The sequence below is a fragment of the Falco peregrinus genome, chromosome 5 (genome assembly GCF_023634155.1).
Source record: "Falco peregrinus isolate bFalPer1 chromosome 5, bFalPer1.pri, whole genome shotgun sequence".
Classification (NCBI taxonomy): Eukaryota; Metazoa; Chordata; class Aves; order Falconiformes; family Falconidae; genus Falco; species Falco peregrinus.
The window spans coordinates 64,435,869-64,458,504 of record NC_073725.1 but is presented as its reverse complement, the minus strand read 5'-3'; the positions used below and the strand labels follow the sequence as shown (position 1 = coordinate 64,458,504).

At 69.2% G+C, this 22,636-nt stretch overlaps 3 protein-coding genes across 4 annotated transcripts in view; 1 reads left to right on the top strand and 2 right to left on the bottom strand.

Moving 5' to 3' along the window:
• The window catches only part of FASTK (Fas activated serine/threonine kinase), a 14,401-nt gene extending 11,486 nt beyond the window's left edge, over window positions 1–2,915 (top strand). Inside the window, exon 10 of the mRNA XM_055803970.1 lies at window positions 2,263–2,915. Coding sequence (XP_055659945.1) covers window positions 2,263–2,349 — 87 coding nt within the window. The 3' untranslated portion in view covers window positions 2,350–2,915. The remainder of the gene's footprint in view (window positions 1–2,262) is intronic.
• SLC4A2 (solute carrier family 4 member 2) lies at window positions 2,916–22,541 on the bottom strand. 2 transcript variants are annotated; one of them, XM_055803958.1, is made up of 24 exons: window positions 22,400–22,541; window positions 21,692–21,766; window positions 14,413–14,557; window positions 10,995–11,163; window positions 10,692–10,927; window positions 10,389–10,513; window positions 10,009–10,235; window positions 9,065–9,201; window positions 8,715–8,895; window positions 8,492–8,627; window positions 8,128–8,311; window positions 7,881–7,995; window positions 7,619–7,803; window positions 7,323–7,536; window positions 7,019–7,240; window positions 6,726–6,874; window positions 6,320–6,514; window positions 6,008–6,241; window positions 5,781–5,870; window positions 5,309–5,475; window positions 4,764–5,017; window positions 4,265–4,434; window positions 3,806–3,979; window positions 2,916–3,673 (listed from the first exon to the last, which is right to left on the bottom strand). In XM_055803958.1, the coding sequence occupies exons 3-24, from the start codon at window positions 14,470–14,472 to the stop codon at window positions 3,593–3,595; spliced, it is 3,705 nt and encodes a 1,234-aa protein (XP_055659933.1). In that variant the 5' UTR covers window positions 14,473–14,557; window positions 21,692–21,766; window positions 22,400–22,541; the 3' UTR covers window positions 2,916–3,592. The 2 variants fall into 2 exon arrangements, with proteins under 2 accessions (XP_055659933.1, XP_027633325.1); XM_027777524.2 differs by lacking the exons at window positions 14,413–14,557; window positions 21,692–21,766; window positions 22,400–22,541 and adding an exon at window positions 13,857–14,378.
• LOC129784521 (spidroin-2-like) lies at window positions 16,467–18,778 on the bottom strand. Its single transcript, XM_055805159.1, has 2 exons — window positions 18,706–18,778; window positions 16,467–17,431 (listed from the first exon to the last, which is right to left on the bottom strand). The coding sequence occupies exons 1-2, from the start codon at window positions 18,776–18,778 to the stop codon at window positions 16,467–16,469; spliced, it is 1,038 nt and encodes a 345-aa protein (XP_055661134.1).
• Window positions 22,542–22,636: the final 95 nt, after the last annotated feature.

Below are 22,636 nucleotides of genomic sequence, written 5' to 3'. Positions count from 1 at the left end.
AGCAGTGGAAGGAGATGGCTTTGTAGCAGAACTGCCAGAAACCTTTGATTCAGGAGCCAGAGGACTTGGTTCCTTCTCCCCAGACAAAGTTAGTAACCTTTTCGCCCCTGGCCTGCATGGGACTGCTGGAGAACACCGCCTGTCTGCTGTCCCGGGGCAGTGTGTGCAGTTTGTCCATGTGTCCCATCCCACTTGCTCATCTGTGATGGTCGCAAACAGGTCCTGAGCCCTGTGCAGCGCCCATGTCAGGATCTAGCCTTTCTGTGGAGTCCCTGTGTCATCTGTGCCAAATTTTCCCATCCTGGCCCCTCATGATGCCTATTGCTAGCCCTGTTTCTCAATGAGCTGGTAAGAAAAAGCTTCCTCCTTTGCAGGCCAACTCCTATGTGTCATGATCTGCAACCCCCGAGGGATGGCAGTGGCCTCTCCAAGCAGCCTTGGATGCTTCTGGTATAGTAGACCACCCCCTTGCCGTGCAGGGAGCGCTTCCCCAACAGCTCTCCTGCAGACCCAGCCCTGTGCAGGCTCCTCCAGAAGGCTGGGCCCCAGCCCTGCTCCGAGTGGGCTTCATGAATGCAGCCCCTGCAGGGCCCTGGTCTCCTGCTGTCCATGGACGGTGCAGGACCAGCTGGGTGGCACAGCCCTGAGCAGCGCAGCCGGTGGGTCACTTCCCCGCAGAGGGGGATGCTTTCCCCCTGCTCTCCAGGGTGGCCAGAGCTGCCTCCTGGTGTGCGGGGCTCATCCGCTCAGCCCTAGGGGCTGGGAAGGGCAGGTGAGTTCTGGGCTGAGCACTGCCCTGCATAGCTCCGGCCCCAGCCCCCTGCGGCTGCCTCTTTTAGCAGGATCTCCAAGCCTGGAGGAGGCTTCTCCTGTACTTCCATGTTCCCAGGTGGGATGGGGCAGGACTCCTCTTGTGCCTGGGTAGCAAAACACACCGAGAGCTGGACTGCGGTGGGGTGAGCGTGCAGGTCCTGTTGCTTTTAGCCCTCTGTGGTGCTGCCAGGCGGCCAAGGCGTGTGGGTGACAGCCACCCTTAGTCGTGCTCCATGAGCACTGATGGTGCCTTCGGGGATGTTGGACCAGCAGAGCTTCTAGCCGCCCTGGCAAGCTTTGCTCCCCGGTCCCTGAGAGCAATGTGGAGGGGGGCACTGGTGGTGGCTGGACTCTCCTGGTTGTCCCTGTGGATCCCTTCCCATGCGGCTGCTGGTGGGCAGGTTTGCACAATTCCTTTGGTGCTCCCGGATGAGTGTGGGGACAGGCATGCATCTGGGCTGGAGCAGGGGCTGTCGGTGACAAGCCCTGGGGCAAGAGGACCTTGAACTGGGAATCGGTGTTTTTAGGGACCGGGTCTGTTTAGAGAAGCGACTGCCGGGTTGTCCCCAGACAGTTCCTGCAAGGGCAGTGACAGGGCACAAGCCCAGACCCACCTCTGCTCCCCCCCATGTGGGTGCATCTGTCTTGTGGTCGGGGTGGCCCAGGGCTCGTGGCCCTTCTGGTGGGTGTTCAGCTCCAGGTTGTATTTGCTGTTGGGGGTCACAGAGTACTCCTGGCTCCACAGACCGACATCCAGTTCAGCTTTCCCAGTGGGGCCTCCACTCCCTCTCGGTGCCCTGTACTGGCTCCCCTGGGCAAAGGGAGGGGAGTTGCCCTTTCCGTGGGTCCCGCTGCTGCCTTTCCCTCGCTGGCTGTGGTTAAAGTGACGCGTTGGGGCAGAACTGTTACCTGGGCTCGCTGCTGCAGCCCTGCTGTTGGGGGCTGCCCCTTGCTGCCGCTAGCCCCAGGCTCCCCGACCCTGCTTGGCAGGAGGGCAGCTGCGTTTCGTTCCTCACCCCTCCCCGGGTGGTTGGCGACTGCGGTTAAAGGTTAGGGGAGGCTTGAGAGCCCCTGGCCCTGCAGTGCCGCACATCCTCCCCACGTGTGCCCCCCGTGTGTGCTGGGCTCACCCCAGCGGGGATGGGGATGGGGCCGCCCGCCCTTGCCAGTGGGTGGCCAGGGTCGGGGGTAGCAGAGCCAGCGCAGGCAGGCGTGTGGGGAATTTTGCCCCCCCAGGAGGCAGCACCTTGCCTGGGGTGGGTTGGAATGCTGAGCTGGGGCTCGGCTGCTCCTCCCGTGTCCCCCGTTCCGCTGGAACAGCACCGTCCTTTCCCTGGGAAGGTGCCGAGTCCTGGTTCTTCCCGCTGCCCCACGGATGGCTGGGGCTGGCTGCAGGGGGTGGTGGGGGTGGCAGGGCTGCTCTGACGGTTTCTCCCTGTCCCCTTTCAGCTGCCCTACACGGAGCTGGAGAAGGTGAGTGGCATCGAGGAGGCCAAGCACTACCTGCGGCAGAAGCTGAGGGAGCTGCGCTTCTGAGGGACAGACGCCCCGAGTCCCAGGCCCTGGGCAGGGGTGGGTGCAGGCGGGTGCTGCCAGCCCTTTTCCCCTTGGGGTGGGGTGGGGGTGGGGGAGACAGAGCCATCCCCTGTCCTGGGGGACGCAGGGCCAGGCTGTGGGCACCTGCTCCTTGATGTGGGGCTGGGGTAGTGTGAGATTATTTATTGCCATTAGCAGGGGGAAGGGGTGTGACTTGACTGGTGCATAGGGGAGTGTTTGGGTGCTGGGGGCGGTGGGGAGGGGGCGGGAGGTCCCTTGCTGCCGCCCCCCCCCGGCCCAGCCACCCCAGCCCTGTCTGTAAGAGTCATTGCCAGGGGGCCTTGCCTGGCTTCCTGGCAGCCTTGGGGATGTCCCTGCCCCCAACACTGGGAGGGAGGGTTAGCACCTGCGGGGTCTGGGGGGTGGGGGGGGTGCTGCAGCAGCCCCCACACATGGCAGGGAGCAGGTTTGCACAGGGGGCTGCTCCCCAGGCCCTGAGGCGGGAGGAGGGGGGGGGGGCGCTTGGGAAGCAGGGGTTAACTTTACAATAAAACTGGTGAAAAATGTGCAAAGTCCATTCTGTTTATTAGTAGGAGGCAGCAGCTGGGCTGGGCCCCTGCAAGGTGACCCCCATGCCCCCCCCCCCCCCTTGGCAGCAGTGCCCGTACCGGGCCCTGGCAGCGTGTGGTGCAGGGGGTGCTGCTGCCTGCAGCCCTGCCCTTGCACGGCCACGGCGCGGGCAGGGGGGCATGGGGCTCGCCCCCCTCCTCTCCCCACCTGGGCCCCCCTTCAGCCCGGCATGCTCACTACAAAGCTGTTTATTGCCTTTTAAATTACTCTGTTAAATAAAACATGGTGAGATTTAGGCAACACCTGATTGTCTGGTGGGAGCCCAGGGCCAGGCTGGGGCTGCAGAGGGGCTGAGGCAGGGCCAGGACCTGCAGCTCTGCTGGGGGGTGACCGGGGGGGCTCTGCCCCGTGGCGTGGTCAGGATGTGCCCAAGGGGGACTGAATGCACAGCCCAGCCCTGCACTGCTCAGGAGGGGTGCAGGGGGTCCCTGGTGGGGCAAGGCTGCGGGCCGGCATCTCTTTGGCAGGGGTCCCACCTGAAGGTGTGGGGAGCGTGGGGTGCCCGTCCCTGGCCGGGCACAGCTGCACAGCCACTGCCCCCAGCCCTGCACAGGACGGCAACGCGGGGGCCTGGCCGTGCCTGGCCCCGGGTGACTCGCTGGCTGGCGTGCGGTCACACCGGCATTGGCATTTCATTGTACTCGTCCACACCTTCCCGCTCATCGAAGATGGGCTCGGCCTCGTCTGCATCCAGCTGTGGGGAGATGGCAGCTGAGCAGGCAGAGAGGGCCTGCCCCCATCACCCCCCACCTGGCTGGATCCAGCCGTCACAGACCAAGCACCCCCGGGGATGAGGGACGCAGCTGGCCATGGAGCAGGTACTTACACACTTCATCTCCCGGTCAGTGAAGATACGGCTGAGCAGGCACATGCGGAGTGGCACCGTTAGGATGAGGATGAAGGGGAAGGCCAGGGAGGCCACCGTGGACATGACGGCCCAGAGCACAGCCAGACATGCCAGCTGCAGCCCTGTGAAGAGGTGCATGCGCAGTGTGCGCACCTGCACAGGGACGGGTGTCAGTGCTGGGGCCACACGTGTGCCAGACCCCCAACTCCCCATCCCACCCCAAGCACAACTGGCCCCCAGCAGTCCCCCTTCGCCCCCTCCCCAGACACAGCTCCCCCACACCCCTGCCAGGGTCTGGCTGCCCCACAGGAACTGCCCTGTGTCCCCCCGATCCCAACCCCCTGAACAAGGCTTTGCCAAAGTCTGTCCTGCAGACACCCCCAACCTGAGAGTGCCCCAGATGAGGGTCCCACCCCCTAAGATATCCCCCCCCCCAACCTTTTTGACATAGGTGACATCAGGGTGGTGCTTGGGGGGCATCAGCAGCAGCTGCAGGCGCTCGTAGAACTGGATGCCATTGAGGGAGGTGACACCCATGTAAAGGAAGATCCCGAAGAGCACAGCCAGTGGGATCTGTCGTAGCAGGTCCCCGATGACAATGGACAGGCCTGGGCCAGAGCAGGGTCAGCTGCAGTGCCCAGGCAGGGGGTACCCGGAGCTCCAACTGGGGCCAGGGCTCACAAAGCCCCCTCCCCAGCCCCACTCCTCCCTGCCCTGTCACACCCCACGCTTGGGGAGGCTCCTGCATCACTGGTGCCCAGTGGCCATGCCAAGTCAGCCAGGGCTCAGGGCACCCCAGTTTGTGTGGACCCAGTCCCCCCACCTCCATGCTGCTCCCTGCACCGCTGCAGCTCCCCATGGCTGCCCGGCCCTGCCACGGCCATGCAGGATGGAGCAGGGCCGGTGGGGGACCCACAGTGGGTAGGGCTGGACCTACCAACGAGCACAGCCACCAGCAGCCCGGTGACCCGCTGCTCCTTCACCTCCTGGATCTTGGGCTTGTCCCCAGGTGCCACAGCCTTACTCATGACGGTGAGGGCATTGGCGTGCGTGACGGAGCGCACCGTGGCCGCGGCGAGCCATGGCAGCCCGAAGAGTGCGAAGAAGCCACCCATGGCCACAATAAGCAGGAGGTCAAGGTGGAACCCAGAGCCCTTCTGCAGCATCCGCTCCTTCTTGCTGATGATCAGCCTGGGCACAAGGGCAGACCGTCGGCATGGCTTGACAGGGCTTGGCATGGCTTGGCACTGCAAAGCTTGGCATGGCTCAGCATGGCACTGTTCAGCATGGCACAGCACAGCTTGGCACGGCTCAGCCTGGCACAGTATGGCTTGGCACAGCTCAGCATAACATGGCACAGCTCAGCACAGCTTGACACAGCATGGCACAGCTTGGCTCAGCTCAGCACAGTACGGCACACCCTGCCCCATTCGTGCCCCGCACTGCCCTGCTGGACCCCCAGCCCGGCCCCGCTGCGCTCACGTGGTGATCTGTGTCTCCATGAAGATGAGGATGAAGACGAGGACGGCGGGGAGGCCACTGGCTACCATCATCCAGACCGGGAAGTCGCTCTTCTCACCCAGGGGGTTGATCACCCAGCCCCGCTTGTCCGGGGCTGTCACCGAGAACCCACTAGGCACGCTCAGCTTCTGTGAGGAGGGGGCGAGAAACACTTGGGCAGGGCCACCAGCTCTGCCCCCTGGTAGGCAGGTCCCCCCAAGTGAGGGGTGCCGAGGGGTGTGCAGTGAGCTGGGGAGGCACTGGCACTCAAAGGGCTCCCAGCAAAGCAGGGAGAGGAAAGGTGCGATGCCAGGAGCGGGAGGTAGCAGAGCACTGCAGACGCCGGGAGCAGGATGGCAGCAGCAAGTGGGACTGGGGCTGTGTGGTGCTGGGACCCCCCCAGGAGGGTGCAGGGTTGGGGTGCCCTGCCCGGGGAGGGTGGTTGGGTGCTGACCTGCGTGTAGGTGTCCTGGATGCTGTAGTCCACCAGCACCATCACCAGGATGGCAATGGGCACCCCGAAGTCCCCGATGAGCCGCCGAATCTGGGGGAAGAGCAGCGTCAGCCCAGCCCCAGCCCCACTGCCCGACCCTCCACCCCGGCTCAGCCCTGCCCCCAAAGCTGGGCTCACCCCAGGGCCCCACGCAGTGCCTGCGCTGCCGTCCCGCCTGCCCCACGCACCCGTCCGGGGAAGAACCGGCTGTTCTTGAACTTGCGCAGGAAGAAGGCGATGAAGAAGGTGCCGGCCATCAGCACCAGCGAGAGCAGTGCCGTGTTGGGCTGCCCCGTCACCTTGGCTGCAGCACGGTCGACTGTGCCATTGGCCGGGGCTGCGCTGGTGTTCCTCCACGCCTCTGCCTCCGTGACCGTGCTGTTCACCCGCAGGCAGCCGTGCAGGGGGTGCTCCTGGAAGATCTGCGGCAGCACAGTGCTCAGGCCAGGCCTGCCTGCCCCTGCCCCACAGACACCCCAACCCCAGCCCTGCCACCTCACCTTGGCCAGCTTGGAGAAGGTCTCATAGATGAAGATGAGAGAGATGAGGAAGGCGAAGATCTCCTGGGTAAAGCGGGAGACGAAGCGCACCAGGAAGCTGCCCTCGAAGGCCACCATGACCAGCACAATGAGGATGAGCCAGAAGCCGATCCAGACACGCCCCACCAGGTACTCCAGCTCATTGGATGTGCAGAACTGCCGGTGCCGTGCGGACAGATGGACAGATGCAGACAAACAGACAAGTGTCAGCAGGAGGGATGGCCGCAGGGCTGGGGCAAAGCCCTGGGCAGCAGCATGGGGAGGGCTCCAGCAGGAGCAGCGGGGCTAAGGGGGGATGTCTGTCCCACAGCACCTGGGAATGTCCCCCCGCCCTGCTACCCTCCACAGGGGCTCGCCCCACTCTCACTGTGAAGAAAGCCTCCTCAAAGACGAGCAGGGGCCCTGAGAAGCCGATGACAAGCAGGGGCTGGGCGCCCAGCAGGCAGAAGAGCACACCCTGCAGTGATGTGGAGATGATCAGCTCAGACACCCCAATCAGGTCCTGCGTCTTCTCCCCTGCAGGCAGGACAGGCTCAGGCACACCCCGTGGGACAGGGCCCGTCTCCCCAGTGTCGCAGCCGCTGGCCCTGCAGCTCCTACCCACGGGGCAGCACGCAGCAGCTGAGTGCCCCAGCACAGTGCCGTGCCCCCAGCACTCACCCAGCAGCCCTCCAAAGGTGATGGCCGGTGACAGCGCGGCAAAGTAGATGAAGATGACGGCTGCAATGCACTGGGGGTTCAGCGCATCCCTGAAGTCGCTCAGGTACTTGGGGTACCGCCGCCGCATGTCCCGGATCAGCCCCCCAAAGGGCCGGCCCGTGCGCCGCAGGGGGTCATCCTCCTCTTCACCCTCACCCTCCACCACCTTCAACTTCAGCAGCGCTGTGCCCCATGGACAGACAGTGAGACCCTGCCAGCCAGGTGCCCCCACCCAGACCCTGCCCGAGCCCTGCTGTGCTGGCACCTTTCTCCTCGGGGGACTTGGGCTCCAGCAGCAGTCTTCGCTCGTGCTCCTCCCTCTTCTTCAGCATCTCACGCTGGAAGTGGGCGACGCTGCGCAGCAGCTCCTCACCCTGCACCTCGGAGGGCGGCAGCACCACGCTGCAGTCCAGGAACTCATTGATGGCATTGAGGAGGTCGTGGCGGTCATCAGCCAGGTACGCAGCTTCATGGAATTGCTGGCGGGGCAGCAGCGGGGTCAGAGCACCCAGCCCAGGGGCACCGTGGGCTCCCAAGCCCCGGCAGGGATACAACACTCACCTTGTCAGACATGAGGGTGGAGATGGAGCGCCCGATCTCGTGGTAGTCCATGTGGGTGCTGCTGGGCCCCAGCAGCACAAAGAGGAACCGCACAGGGACAGGGACCTCCAGCACCGAGTCCAGCTCCACCGCCTCCTGCAGCCGCACGAAGGCCATGGTGGGCTGGTCCAGGAACTCCACGCACCCTGGGTGGGCACAGGGGCATCACCATGGGAGCCCAGCTTGTAGTGCCCAATCCCACCCCCCTGCCACTCCTCCGTACCCACAAGCACCACTGTGGCCTCGGCATTGTCCGGGATCTTCTCCAGCAGCTTCAGCTCGTGCTTGGACTTGGAGCGAGTGATGCCAGCTGGGGGCGTGGGGGTGAGTACCTCCCTCTGCAGGGACAGAGCGAGGAGCAGGGCTGGGGTCAGGGCCCCTCCCAAGGGTGAGGAGCCATGGCAGGCTGGGAGGAAGGCATGGGCAAAGGGCTGGGGATGGTGGGGCATGGCCACGGGAGCCAGGCTCACCTCCCGCTCCACATCGACCCGTGTGTCATGCTCCACAGCGTGGCCAGCAATGAGGGGCTCGGTGACAGCCGGCTCGCTGCCCTCAGCCACATGGTTGGTGCTGTGGTGGTGCACAAGCAGGGAGCCCAGGCTGCCAGCCGAGATGTTTCGGGGGAAAGAGAAGTCCTTCTCATCGCTTGGGTGGCTGCAGGACAAAGCCAGGGCTATCTGTGGTGGCCCAATAGGAGAATGGCCACCAGCCTGGCAGAGCCACCCCTGCCAGCACACTGCACACCAGTGGTCCCAGAAACAGCGCTGTCCCTTCCGCTGCAGGGAGTGGAGCCGAGCAAAGCGGAGGCTGTGGGCTGCTGCCCCCCACACTCACCTGTGCTTGAGCAGCAGTGCCCGCAGCACATTAGCGCGGTCCTCAGCCCGGATCTGGTCAGTGATGACCATCTGCTCCACCACCTGGTGAGCTACCCCTGGCAGTGTCTTCTGGTCCAGGTCGAGGAGCACAGCCCCTGGGCGAGAGAAGCCGGGGGCTGAAGCGAGCAGGGCCGGGACCCTCCCACTGCCCAGGCCCAGTGGGGCCATCCCTGCCTCCTTACCGTGGGACAGCGTCTTGCGCAGCTCCAGAAGGCTGCGGAAGGACAGGGAGGCCACATGTGGCTTGCCCCAGCGGTCTGTCTCCTCCTCCACATCCTCCTCAAACTTGATCCAGCGCGCCGTTTCCTTCCACTGCAGCTCCTGGTTCTTGTCCACCACCAGCTCGTTCAGCTCCACGAACACCTGCCAGCACAGCTGGGTCAGCGCCAGGATGGCAGGTACCCCCGCGGGGTGAGGGGGCCGCACACTGGCAGTCCCCCTCCACAGTGCCTGCCCAGCTGCTCCCCCCATCTGGCACCGCACTCCAGGACCCCCAGCCCTACCCGTCCCCCTGGGCACCAGGACCCCGCACCTCGTGGGGCTGCCGGTCCTGCTTGCGGTGCCGCATGCTGGGCTCCTTATGGTCCTTGCTGACATGGACCACCTGTGCCTTGGCACTCTTCCGGACGAGGTGCCGGCGCACCCCCGGCACGTCCTCAAAGCGGTGACCTGCCAGAGACAGTGAGGACAGCAATGGCAGCGGGTGGGCAACCTGTGGAGCTCACAGCCCTGCGCCCTGAGCCCTGGCACAGGAAGACCACCAAGTCCCAGCATGGGGGCCCGGGGAGGTGTGGGCTGGCGGCCCAGCCAGGGCAGCTTGGAGCAGAGGGACCCGAGCTGGGGCCAGGCAGGGACCACCACAGCCCCAGGGTCCCCAAGTGCGGCAGGGCAGCACCCAGCGTCAGGACAGCATCAGACAGGGAGCCAGGGACAGGGTCTGTGAGCTGGTGAGTGCTGCAGCACCTGGTCGCTGCTTCTCCAGTGCCAGTGGTGAGGGGCAGGAGCTGTGGTGGCTCCTTGCAGAGGGGTCACCCAAGCCCCCCGTGCCAAGGGCTGTGCGTGCCTGTCAGTGCGCGGGCTCTGTTGCAGGCAGCACTCCCCAGGGAGCTCTGAGGCAGCAGCGTCACTCAGAGTCCCCAGAGCTGCGAATCACCAGGGATTGGCGAGCACCCAGGGTAGGCACCACCACCGCCTCTGGCTCCAGCCACCCCGGCTACGGCTCCTGGCCACACTCCACATGGATGCAGACCTGGCGCATCCCTGGCATCCTGGGAAGTGGTCCCCTGTGACCATACCCAGCCCCTGGAGTGCGGCCAGAGCCTGTGCCCAACCTGGCTCCGCTGCAGCTGTGGGGCGACCCAGCACTGCCAGACCCACCAGCCCCAGCCCAGCTTGCCCCGGTGCACGGCTCAGCTCCTGCTGCGCCAACGGCTGCTGTCAGCATGGCCCCCAGGGTGCAAGGTGCCCCCCACTCACTCTTCATGTAGTCCAGGTCAGCTGAGGCCAGTGTCTGGGCCTCTGACTCGTCTGTTGGCATCTTCTGGTACCGGTCCTGCTCCACACCTGTCATGCTGCCAATCCGCCGCCGCTCATGCAGGTTGTAGCTGCGGTGCCCCAGCTGCGACTTGGAAATGGAGCGACCAGGGGAGCCAGCCTCGGTGGCAGCTGCTCCCTCCACCAAACCTCCCTCTTCCACATCGGGGCTGCAAGGCAGGCACCCACCTCAGAGCTCAGCCCCTGCTCTGCCCCCAGCCCTGCTGTGGGGCAGCTGGAGGGGGCTGCTTGCCCCTGAGAGCCCCATCCCCACCCAAGCTCCAGGTAAGCCCCTGCACTACTTGGCCCTGGTCCCCACTCACCTGCCTACCCGGGCTTCCTTGGGGGACATGGACCCACGGGGCTCCAAGGGGGAGCCAGGCAGTACAGGGGGCATCGCCGGCTCCTCCACCCGGCGGTCAGCCACCTCATCCTCCTGCAAGAAGAACTGAGAGGCGGCATGGGAGGAACTGGCTGCTGTGGAGCCGTGTGCCCCAGCCACAGGCACCACTGGCTCCAGCTCCTCTCCAGCCTTGGCACCCTGGCCATGCCCAGCCCAGCCCACCCCAAGAGCCCCTGGAGCAGGGGGAGCACAGCACTGCGCCCCACACCCAGCCCTGGCTCACCTGCACTGCATCGGGTGGGCCGGGCTGCAGGAGTTCCTCCACTGACCGCTCTGTCTCCGTGTCACATGCCTCATCCTCATCCTCTTCAGCCTCCTCGATGGTGGGGGTCTCGCCAGGGACAGAGGCACGGCGGTGCTTCTTCTTGCCCCTTTTTGGCACCCCCTTCTTGCGGCGGGTGTCAGGGGGCAGGTGCGTGGAGAGTGGATGATGGATGTGGTGGGATGACTGGCGGTGGTCTGCGGGGGACAGGGTGGGTTGGTGCCCTGCCTGCTGCCTGCCTGCTGCCCCCCGGGCCACACTCACATTCGAAGTCTTCCTCGCCGTAGCTGCGCCCGGCCTCCTCCGCGTTGCGTGGGTGTGCGTCACACAGGATCTCCTCGAAGCGCTCGACCCCCAGCGCCTTGTTCAGGTCCTTCTCCTCCTCCTCCTCCCCGAATACAGGTGAGCCGGCGCCTGGCGTCTCCTGCTCAGGCTGTGGGGGCAGCAGCGGGGCTGAGCGGGCACCCAGCACCACTGGCACTGTTGCCCACCATGCTGCCAGTTCCCAGTGTGCTGTGGTCACACAGCCCCGCAAACAGGCACCCCGGACACCGGCTCTCCTGACTCCCCACAGACTGCACCCAAGGGACGTGCCTGCCAGTGCTCCATGGGCCATGTACCCCCGCTGCACCCCTGAGCTGGGTGCCGGCCACCCCACACACACCCCAGCCTCAGCGCTGCAATCCCCTGCATGTGCCCAGCACCCCAGTACCTGCATCCCTGCTGCAGCCCCAGCCTGGCACCCCAGTGCCATACTCCCCGGTCAGCCTGGACACAGCACCCCCAGTGCCGCGTCCTGGTGCCGTGCCCCCGTGTATACCCCCAGCACCCCCAATGCTGTGCTCCCTGTGCACCCTCTGTTCCCCCAGTGCCATGCCATGGTGCCGTGCCCCCCTATGTACCCCCAGAACCCCCAGTGCCATGCCCCCCTGTGGACCCCAGCCCTAGCACCTGCAGTGCCCCTGGTGCTGTGCCCCCGGTGCTGTGTCCCCATCCCTATGCTGCTGGTGCTACCCAGCTGTGGGTGCTGGGGTGCAAGGGGTGGGCTCCTGAGCCGGGGCAGGGGTCGAGGGGGATGTGGGTGCAGGTGGTGCAGGGGTGCAGGACTGAGGGGGGCCGGGGGGGGTGCAGGAGGGTGGGGGGTGCAGTGCAGGGGTGCAGGGCTGGGGGGGGACGGGACGGGACGAGGGGTGCAGGGCAGGGGGTGCGGTGGTGCAGAGGGGGGATGCAGGAATGGATACGGGGGGGTGCTGGGGGGGCCGTCCCCACCCGGCTGGTCCTACCTGAGTCATGGCGGAGCCGCGCTCCCGCCGCAGCTCCCGCAGCGCTTTATCGGGGCGGCACGGCACGGCCGGGGATGGGGGCGGCGGGGGGGGGCGGCGGGGGGGGGCGGGGGGCGGCGGTTCCTTCCCCGGCCTCGCCAAATATTGACGGAGCCGCCCCGTGCCCGCCTCAAGGTGACAGCGGCCCGCAGAGGGCACCGGCTGCGCCCGCAGCATCGGGCTGCGCCCCCCTGCCAAGCTCCGGCTTCCCCCCTGGCAATGCACCGACCCCCGGCAATGCACCGACGCCCCCGGGAAAGCACCTACCCCCGGTAATGCACCGACCCCCCTCGGGAACCTACTGACCACCCCGGCAACGCACCGACCCCCTCCCCCGGGGAACGCACCGACCCCGCCCTCCCCCGCCCCCCCCCCGGCACAATGCACCGACCCCCGGCCGAGCTCTGACTCCCCCGGCACTGCACCGACCCCCCCGCGAACGCACCGACCCCCCCAGCCTTGCACGGGCCCCCGGAACGCACCGACTCTGCTCGCGGCCGCACGACGCCCCCCAACGGTCGCACCACCCCCCACCCCCCCGGTGCAGCACGGGTCGGGCCGGGCCGGGCCGGGTCGCCACCCACCCGGTAAAGCATGGCTTCCCCCCCACGCCCCCGTTCCCGGTCAAGCCCTCCCCGGCAAGGCAGGTGCTTTCCCCACCCCCCGCCCCGAGCCACCGGCAGTGCTCAGCCCGGGGGTCGGTCCCTGCCCTGGCCACCCGCAGCGACCCCCGGGAAGAGGCAGGTCCCTGACCCCCCCGGCAGGACGACATGGGGCTGGGGGCACCAGGAGGAGGGGGCCGGGGAGGACAGTGACAGCCGGACATGGCAGGGGGCGGGGATGGGGACAGGGGCACCCTAGGCACTGTCTCCTACCAAGGCGGTGGGTGTCAGGCTCTGCCTGCTGGGACACCTGCGGACGGCAGTGGGGGCTGCCACCCTCCCCGGGGACAGCCCCACACCTGGAATCTGTGCCCCATGGCGGTGCCACAGCCCCCCCAACCTGGCACATCCCAGCCCCAGTATCGTGTCCTCAAGCGGAGCCATGGTCTCCTGGCCCCCGTCCCCACTGTGCGGTGACTCCAAAGCCCCCAGGCCCTGCTACCGCCACGGGGTGACAGGGAACAGACAGCCCCGTACCATCCCATTACACCCACCACCCCATGGCATCATGACTGCCTTGTGACAGCGGCAGTCAGGCTGCATCCTCTGCCCACATCCCCCCACTCCTGCCACATCCCTCCTGCTGCCCCCAGAGACCCCTCTGACAGCCCCCGCCCGCTGAGACCCCCCCCTACAGCCCAGTGCCTGCAGTGCCCCAGCAGCTCCTGCGGCTCCCAGCGAGACAGCCCCCCACCTGGGAGTGCACCCCCACACCGCAACTCCAGGGTCCCGCCTGCTCCAAAACAACCTTGGACTCCCCATCCACTGCCCACACCGTGACCATGTCACCTGTCCCTGCCACCCCAGGGGCCTGGCTCCTCCAGACCCCAGCACTTGCACTCCAACTGTGCCCACAGTGACACCCAGGACCCCCTTGCTGAACACGCCTTGTCCCTGGCCTGGCGTGACCAAGTGCCCACGTCCCCATGTGCGCTGTGGCCCAGGGGGGCACACGGCTGTCAGTGGGGCTGAACAGCACCCAAGCCAGCTCCCCATGCCGGAGCAATGCCCCATGTCCCTGCGTGCCCCGGCACGCTCCCTCGCCCACGGGACACCCACGGCCATGCTGGGCCCAGCTTCAGCCCCAGGATGGGTGCCAGTGGGGCGAGGGACCTGCCAGCTGGGGCGAGGCCACAGCTTACCCGGGAGCACAGGAGGAAATCCATAGGTAGCGGAGCCGCGAGGAAGGGGACACAAGGTCCCATCCCCGGTCACGTGGCAATGGGGACTTGCCCAACGGCACCAGGCAGCCGCGCAGCACGATGCAAAGGGTTAATCATTAACTCTGCTCCTGGGCAACCCCATGAACCCACACCGAGTGCAGCGCTGGCAGCACTGGCACCGCACACAGCTGGGGCAGGCAAGCGGCACCGGCAGAGCCTGCGGCCCCAGCCCAACGCGCCCCAGCAGCACCTGCCTCAAGGCCACCCACCGCCCTGGCACAGTCAGCTCAGCCTGCCCCAGGGTGGCAGCTGTGGGGCACGGCCCTGCCCCATGGCCATGCAACGCAGCAAGTGCCAACGGGGTGAGCGCCATGCAGCCCTGCCAGCACCCCTCAGCCACGGGGCACCACCCTGCAGTGCAGCATGGCAGGAGGGACGTGCCGCAGCACCCCTTGCCCAGCCAGGCAGCGGCACGCACGCAGCCCCACCGTTCCCCTCCCAGCAGCCGTGGGGCTGCGCCCACCATGGCACTTACACTCTGGAAGGCAGAGGAGACGATGTGGTGGATCTCGGAGGACACCTGGGAGTGGGTCATGGTGCCGGCGTGGCGGCCCAGGACAGCCAGCTTAGCCCTTCTCCTTCTCACGGGGGCTCAGGGGACGCTGTCGGGGCAGCATAACCTGCAGGCAGAGAAAGGTGCTCAGGGGCACAGCTGGTGCTCCCCCCCGGCAGCGGAGATGCCCCCCTTCTCCCAGGCACCGGGTGCCACTGCTGCCCCCGCGGCAAAGCCACAGGCAGGGGGTCGGGGTCTGCCCAGGGGCCAGGGGGAGGCGCAGGCAGGGCTGGCCCCAGGCTGGTTTGTCTTGGCTGCCAGTGGGAGCGGGAGAGCAGTGGCCAAGACAAATGCCAGGAGGGAAGCAGAGCCGGGGCAGCGGGATGGGCCAGCCCCCCCGGCAGGACCCTGGGCACACACCCAGACCCGCAGGGCAGGCAGGGAGCCAGGCCCTGGGGGGCAGTGGCAGGAACGGACACCCCCCCCAGCCCTGAAAGCCCCCCAGTACCCCCATCCCATCCCCCCACACCTGCCCACCGGCCATCTTCGCCCTGCACTTGCCCCTCGGCAGCTCCCGGTGCACCAGGCTGACCCCTCCAGCACCAGCGTGCTGGGTTTATTGCCGCGGGAGGTGGCCCCACGTGACGGCGGGGACTGAGGAGGGTGGTGACGGATGACTGCGTCTCACATGGGTGGCTCACCATCACCATCCTCGTCACCATCACTGGCACCCCTCCCGCCACACCGTGCCTCACAGGCACCCTGGGGTGCAAGCATGGTGGCCACAGCCAGGCTTGGCATTTGCCAAGGCCGTGGCTCCTCGAGCCTAGCCACCGCACTAGATCACACCATCTCCTAGGTTTGGTGCCACCCAGCTCCGGCTGCTCCCTAATCCCTGCTCCCCATGCGGGGCCTGAGCCAGCACATCCACATTCCAGCGAGTGCAGATTAGCCGACCTGCCACACCGCTCTCCTGGGGCGCACGCCAAGCCACAGCCAGCAGCCAGAACTCCCCCTGCTACTTGGGATGGGGACCCCCCGATCTGTGCACCCCGCAGTGCCGTGCCTGAGAGGGACTGCAGCCAGCCCCCGCTGTGGCACAGGTAGCAGAGAGCTGATCCAGTCTCACCAGTGCACCTGCCCGACCCACTAAGGCTAGAACTGCGGAAGGAGCCAGCACCTCTGTTCTCCCTTCCCAAATGGAGCTGGTACCCCCAGCCTGCCCTTGCTGGGTGACTCGAGGGGGGTGCAAGGGGTCCCTTTCCAGCACAGGGCACCCAGCACCCTGTGCTCCTGGGGTCTCACATGGCTGCATCCCCCCTCAGCCCTGAGGACTAGGACCAGCAAGGGGGGGGGAGGCTCCCCAGTGCCGGTGAGAGCAGCTGCCGGGAGCAGGGGGCTCCAGGGCATTGTGGTGGGGGGGGCAGAACCCACAGGGAGGTCAGCAGCATTGAGCAACCAGCCGGGCACAGCCAGCGCCTTCGTGCCAGCCCAGCCAGACTGTGGGACCCCCACCAGTGTCATGCCTGGGCAGAGCTCCTGCAGGACAGTGCCCCATCCCACCCATCGCAGGGATGTGGTGGCAGGCCACTGCAGCTGGCAGGTGCCAGGGCTCCAGCGTGGGAAGGCACTCACCGCTCCCAGCCCTAAACCGCTTTTTGGGTTTAATCCCATTGGCAGCTCGCAGGGATTAGGGCCCCGGGAACACACTTGGGATTGTTCTCCAGGAACACCGGGCTGGGAAGCGGCACCAAGCTGCACTCTCACCGGCTTTCGGCATGGGGCAGCCGGCTGCCAGCCCATCACCCAAAAAGGGGGGCTCCTGGCCCCCTGAGGTGCCACCAGCCCCTCACCCCCAGGCTCTAGCAGTGCCACTGCAGGGACCTGGCAGGTTGGTGCCAGGGTGGGTGAGCCCACGGTGCCAGGCCCGGCGTGCAGGGGACACGCGGTGCCCCGGAGCCTGTGGCCTGACCCTGCTGGAAAGGGTGATGGGCACCCGGAGGGGGCAACTTCTGCTTTCCGTGGTGGTGGCTGAGTCACCGGGCAGGCACAGCTGGGCAGCCGGCCGGCAGCGGCTCAGCGGCTCGTGCCAGCCCTGCAGAGTGGCGCCTGGAGCCAGCCTGCCCGGGAGACCCCGCACCGCGCCGGATCGGTCCCCGCCCGCCCCCACCGCACCCCGGGCCGGGGGCGCAGGTCGGCGAGGCGGGACGCCCGGCAGCCGCGGGGCTCCGCCGGTGCCCGGGGTTGCGCCACCAGCGCCCCGTGCCTCCGGGCACCCGCGCGGCCGCAGTGCCACCACCTCGCCCTGCTCCGGGCCCAGGGGCTCCGGCTGTGCCGGGGGGACGGGGCGGCGGGGACCGGAGCGGCGCCGAGGCTGCCGCGCCCCGTGGGGCCGGCGGCGCACACAATGGCCCCTTGTGCGAGGAAGGGGCCGGGGCAGCGAGCGGGGCAGGCCCGCAGAGGGCCGCGGCTGCCAGCGCCGCGCCGCTAATTACCGGCTGGCTCCGATCAGCGCCTGTGCGCGAGCCGGCCCGGCGGCTCCCGCCGCTGCCGCAGCCGCATTCCTGGGACCGGCCCCGGCCTGCCTGATCCGCTGAGGCGATTAGAGGGCCCGGCCCCACGCCCCACGCCGCCGTGGGGGCCCGCAGGCTCCCGCCCCCCCCCGCGCCAAGCCCCCCCCGCCGGCACCCGGGAGGGGAGACCGGACCGGCGGCGGGCCGAGCCAGGCGGGAGGCGAGGCCGGGGCGGCGGGGGCCAGCCAGAGCCCCGCTGCCCGCCCCCTGCTGTCGGGCCCCCCGCCGCGGGGTCAGCACGCACGGGCGCGCCCCACGCTTGTGGCCGCTGCCGGGGACGAGGCGACCGCCGTGCCGCGCCTGGCCGGGAGCCGGGGCCGCGTTTGCCGGCCCTGGCCGCGCCCCGCCCGCCTGGCACCGGGTGTTGGAGGACGCACCGCGTCCCTGGCTGCCCCTCCCGCACTGGCAGCCACCACCCCGGGAACTGCCTGTGCCCGATTTCCAGCCGAAATTGCAGCAGGGCGAGCCCAGCGCAGGTCAGGCTGTGCCCAGCACGGCGAGCCCGGGCCCGGGCCCCGTGGAACAGGGGGAGCCCAGGGATGGCGACGGCTGCCCGGGGGGTGCTCCGCACCCCCAGGCCCGTCCCCCCGTTCTCCTGCCGCCACCTCTGCCAGCAGCGATGCCGCACCGACACCCTGGCAGGCACGGGAACTCCTCTGGGCTCCTCGACCGGGGCTGGGACCCTGGCACGGGTCACCCCGCCTTGCCACGGGTGCTCACCGGAGCCCGTCCCGCTGCGGCGTGCGGGGTCCTGGAACACCCAAGCAGGGGCGGTGCACGGCCACGGCTCACGGCCACCGTGGGGTGATGCTCGCCGCCCGCTGCCCAGCAGGACCCGCTCCCCCCCGGGTCGCCCGTCACCGTCGAGAGCGCAGCTGGCAGATGCTGCGCCCAGGCTCAGAGCCACAGCCAGCGCCCATCACGGCCCCTCGGCCACGGCCGCCTTCCCCCGGACCCGCCCCGCCGCGGCAGAGGGGAGCACAGACCCGTCCCCCGTCCCCGTGGGTCCGCACAGACCCTCGCCGCAGCAGGGGCTGCCCGGAGCCCGGGCTCCCACTGGGACGGCTGCCCCGGGACAGCCCAGCCCGCGGCAGCAGGAGGGAGCGGGTGGTCTGGCACGGCCATGCTCCCCACGCTGCTCCTCGGGGTGCTCCTGCCCCACGCGAGCTGGCCCTGGCAGAGCCGCCCGGCACCGGCGCCAGCAGCACCGGCCGAGGGTAGTACTCCGAAACAGGGCTGTGTCCGTGCCTAACAGTGCCCGGGCTCTGCCACGCTCCCCGCACCACCGGGAGCCCCGGCACGCACCACCAGCACCCGCGGTGGCCATGCACCGACCCCCCACCGGCACGGGCAGAGCACAGGCCCCCCAGCTCCCTGCACCCCCAAATGGGGAGCGGTGCCGGGAGGGGCTGGCAGCACACTCCAGCTCCCCCACCTACCCCTGAGGACCTGAGGGCAGGAGACCACCCAGAGCCCCCAGCAGCCCCTCACTTCCCGGGCAGCACCTGCACCCAAGGGCCGGAGTTCGCCCAAGATGGGGTGGGGGGGGTGGGGGGTAGGGGGGGGGGTGGGGTGGGGCGGGGGCTCCTGGCAGGCGATGCAGACCCCCGCACAGCCATGCAGCTCCGTGCCAGCCCCCCCCAGCTCCGTGGGGTCCGCATGGCACGGGTCAGCTGCCCCGACTCCCTCCTGCCCGGCTCACCTGGCTGCTCCGGGAGACCCCGCCGCCCATGCGCCCACCCGGCGTGGGGGGCTGGGGTCCCGCAGCCCCTCATGGCCGCGGCGGACCCGCGGGACGCAGCTGGGCCAGGACAACGCCGCGACGGTGCGGCCCCCAGCCTGGCAGAAGTTTTCTAGACACTGCAACTTTAGAAGCTGCCACCAAAAATATCCTCCCCCCATCCCGCACCCCCCGCCCCGCGACCTCGAAACCGCCAGATCCGGGAGATGAATCACAGCGCTGCGTGGCTCGGCGCCCACGCCCACGCGGTGCCACCGCCGCGCCCGGGGACCGGCCCGGGGGAATGACAGGCAGGGCAGGCACAGCCACCCCGGGCAGGGGCTGTCCTGCGGACCCCGCAGGATGCAGCCCCCCGCCGCCCCGGCCCAGACCTAGAGAGGCCGGGACCCCCCCGTGCGGCACCGGCCCCCCCCGTGCGAGGCTCCTGCCGCCCCGGCCCGCGGTCCCCACCGCTGTCCCCATCCCAGCCGCGGGAAGGAGTGGGCACAGCTGCCGCCCCCACGGACCCGCTGCCCCCCGCGCCACGGTGCCGAGCTCCACGTACCACCCCGGGGAGATGCACCGGCACCGACCCCGGGGTCCTCGGCGGCTGCCCGTGGGGGGTGTGCCTGGCCGCAGCCCTCCACGCCGTCACCCACGGTAGGGCTGGGGGCCATATGACCACCCACCCGCGGCTGCCCAGAGGCCGGTGTGTGTGTGAGCCCGGCTGTGCCCCACGGGCCCCGGCACGAGTGGGCGGCCTGGCCCCACTCACCCCATCGCCCGTCGACCCGGAAAGGCTGCGGTTTCTGCTGCGTTGCCGCCGCTGCCCGCAGGGGTACCGGGCGCCTGTCCGGCCGGTGCGCGCCCCCGGGGCGGGGACCTGCCCCCGCGGGAGACGGAGTGGGGCCCAGGGCGCGGCGGGGCCCGCGGCCCCTCCGCCTGCCTCTCTCGTGGGCCGGGTCCCTCCCTCCGCGGCGAGGCCAAGGCCGCCGCTCTGCCCCGCTGTGCCGGGGCTGCCGAGCGCCGGCCGCCGGCGGCAGCTTTTATACCGGCGTAGAAGAAAAAAAAACCGCCGCCGCCGGCGGCTGCTGCAGCGCCTGTGTCCCGGCCAGCACCGGGCCGCTCCGTCCAAACAGCGGCGGTGCCAAGCCCCGGCCTGGCTCCTCGGTCAGCCCCACCTCCGTGCCGCGGCTCCTGCTGCGCTCGGGGGCAGCCAGCAGCGATCGCCACCGGCAGCGAGTGCCAGCGCAGGGGCCACGGTCCTGCCCCGCAGACCAGCCAGCCGGGGGGGGGGTGGGGTGGGGGGGGGGGGGCGCGGAGGGCCATCCCACAGCCCCGTGGGCGCAGGCAGGAGCGGATGCCGGGGGCTTTGCCTGCACAGACCCGGCACTGAGGGTCCCGCGGGGGATGGACAGCGTGACCCGCCGGGCAAGGGCTGTGGGGCAGAAAGCGAGGGCCTGGGGGACAGCCCGGGCCCCCCCGCCGGCCTCGGCGCCCCTGGCAAACCCCAGCGTGGCATCCTCAGGCAGCCAGCCCAGTCCCTGCGGCCACCCAGTCCCCTCTAATGACAGGGCTCCGATTGTGGGGGCTGCACTGGGGATGGCAGCCAGACCCCCCCCCCACCCCGCAGCCCAGCACAAGGACCCGGCCAGGCAGCAGTTCCTGCGGCCCCCCCCTCCTTTCCATCAGCTGGGCCAGTATCCCTGGGCCAGGGGCCACCGCTGTGGGGCTGGGCTGGGCCACCCCCATCCCATCCCTGGGACGTCGCAGGAGGTGAGGGTGACAGGATTGTCCCCTGTAATGGGCCTGCCCACGCTGAGGGTCCCCAAGCCCACCCTGCAGCACTCTCGCTGCTCTCACTGCAGTGGCACAGAGCACAGCAGGGCAGGGGAGGCAGCAAACCCTGGGGTGACCCTCACCAGTGCAGGGATCCCCCAAGCCGGCCCTGCTGTGCACCTTCACCCACAGACACCGATAGCAGTGACCGTCGGGAGGACACGTGGCCAAGCAGGGCCCCACACCTGCCAGGTACAGGCAGGAGGGCAGTGAGGCAGGGGGCAGCCAGAACCCACCATGGCAGTGTGAGGCAGCACTGAAGGCCTGGGGAGCAGCGAGGGGGTATGGGGCAGAGCCCACCCAGAGTATCCCCTACCTGGGCTCAGGGCCAGCCCTGCTCCTGGCCCCCGATGCCGGAGGAGGCTGGGGCAGACGGAAGGGCTGCCCGCAGGGAGGCAGAGGCACCGGTGCCAGCAGGGTTGTTAGAGCGATCAAATCCCGCGCTCCTGGCAGCCGCTTGAAGCGGTGCAGCGACCCCGAAGGGCACGACAGCAGAGCTGGGCGGTCTCCACTGCCCTCGGGGCTGATGCCCCGGCAGAGACTCTGCAGCTTGTGCCCAGAGCCACTGCACAGGGGGGCGACACACATCTCCCCACAGCCCCCACGACCATCACTGACCCACTGACATGATTCCTGCCCGGAGCGATCCTGCTTCCCGACACCAGAGCAGAGACTATGGGGGCCTCTCTGGCTGCAGAAGCATGGGGCAGCCCCGTTTGCCCCCGGGGACCAGCTCTGCCCACATCCTTGCCTGCACCAAGGGGATCAGGGGCAGCCATAGGTGCCGTGTCCCCCAGGACACAACTCCAGGCCACACGGTCCCCACTCTGGGGCCGTGGGAGCCCATGCCAGTGTGTAAGTGGGAAGCAGCGGGGCTGGACCCATGCCCGGTGTTGCTCAACTCCTGGCAGCATTTCGCAAGCGGGCAGTGCTGCTCACCACTGAGCGTGGCACATGCCGGGCGGGTGCGAACCCCTCGGCAGCAGATCTATGCCATGAGGCTGGGCAGCTGCGGGGCTGCGCCGGGACACAGCAGACTTGCAGGAGGGTCCCTCTGCTCGGGGGGAGCCGGTGGGTGCGGAACGGGTGCGGGACAGACGCATCCGCTCCCCAGCCCCACGTTTCTCACCTGCTGAGGGTCGCTGTGGGGTTCAGAGGCCGGGCGGGAAGGGCATGGAGCTGCCTCGCGTTGCTCCGGCACCCGCTGCAAAATAGAAAGACGAGAAGGGCTGCAGCGCGGCAGCGGCACGACCGCGGCCCTGCCACCGTGTCCCGGGGCAGCCACCGCCCCGAAGCCGGGTCCGGGCCGGGGGCGCCGCCAGGGCCGCGCGGGAGCGCCCCGGGGCGGGGGATGGGACGAGGCGCGATGCCCTGGCTGGTGGATCAGCGGGAGCCGGGCGCGGGCGGGAGGGGGTCGGGAGGGAGGTCCCGGGGGGTAAATGCCGGCGGGTGGGGGTGCGGCTTCCAGCCCGGCCGGGGGTCCCGGGAGCGCGGGCTGGGCGGCACGGAGCCCCGCGGCCCCCCCGGCTCCCTCCATCCCGCGGCCGGGCCCGAGCGGGCGGCGAAGGGAAGCGGGGCCGGTCCGGTGCAGCGTCCCGGGGAGGGAAAGCGAGGCGGGCCCGGGGGGGGGGTGTCTCTGGGCCGGTTGGGCCGGGGCGGGAGAGGAATGGAGCGGCGGGCGGGGGCTCGGGGGGCCGCCCAGGCACAGCGGGGGGAAGCGGAGGACGGCACTGGCGACACCGGGCGAGCGGGCAGCATCGGGATGGGACCGGGACAGGGGCCGGCCCCACCGCCTCCGGCCACCAGCGCGGTGCTGGCTCCCGCTCCCGCCGCTTACCGGAGAGTCCCGCCGCGCCGGGCGGGTCTGCGCGGCCCCGCGGGGCGGAGCGGCAGCGGGAGCGCGCCGGGGCGGGGCAGGGCAGCACCGGGCGGGTCCGCACCAGTCCCGGCGCCGTTCCCAGCGGGTGCGGTCACCGCCGCCCCACAGGGGATCCCCACCGCGGCCGGGCCCGGTGCCGCAGCGTCCTAGGGAGAGGCGGGCGGGCTCGGGAATCGAACCCGGAACCACGGTGTG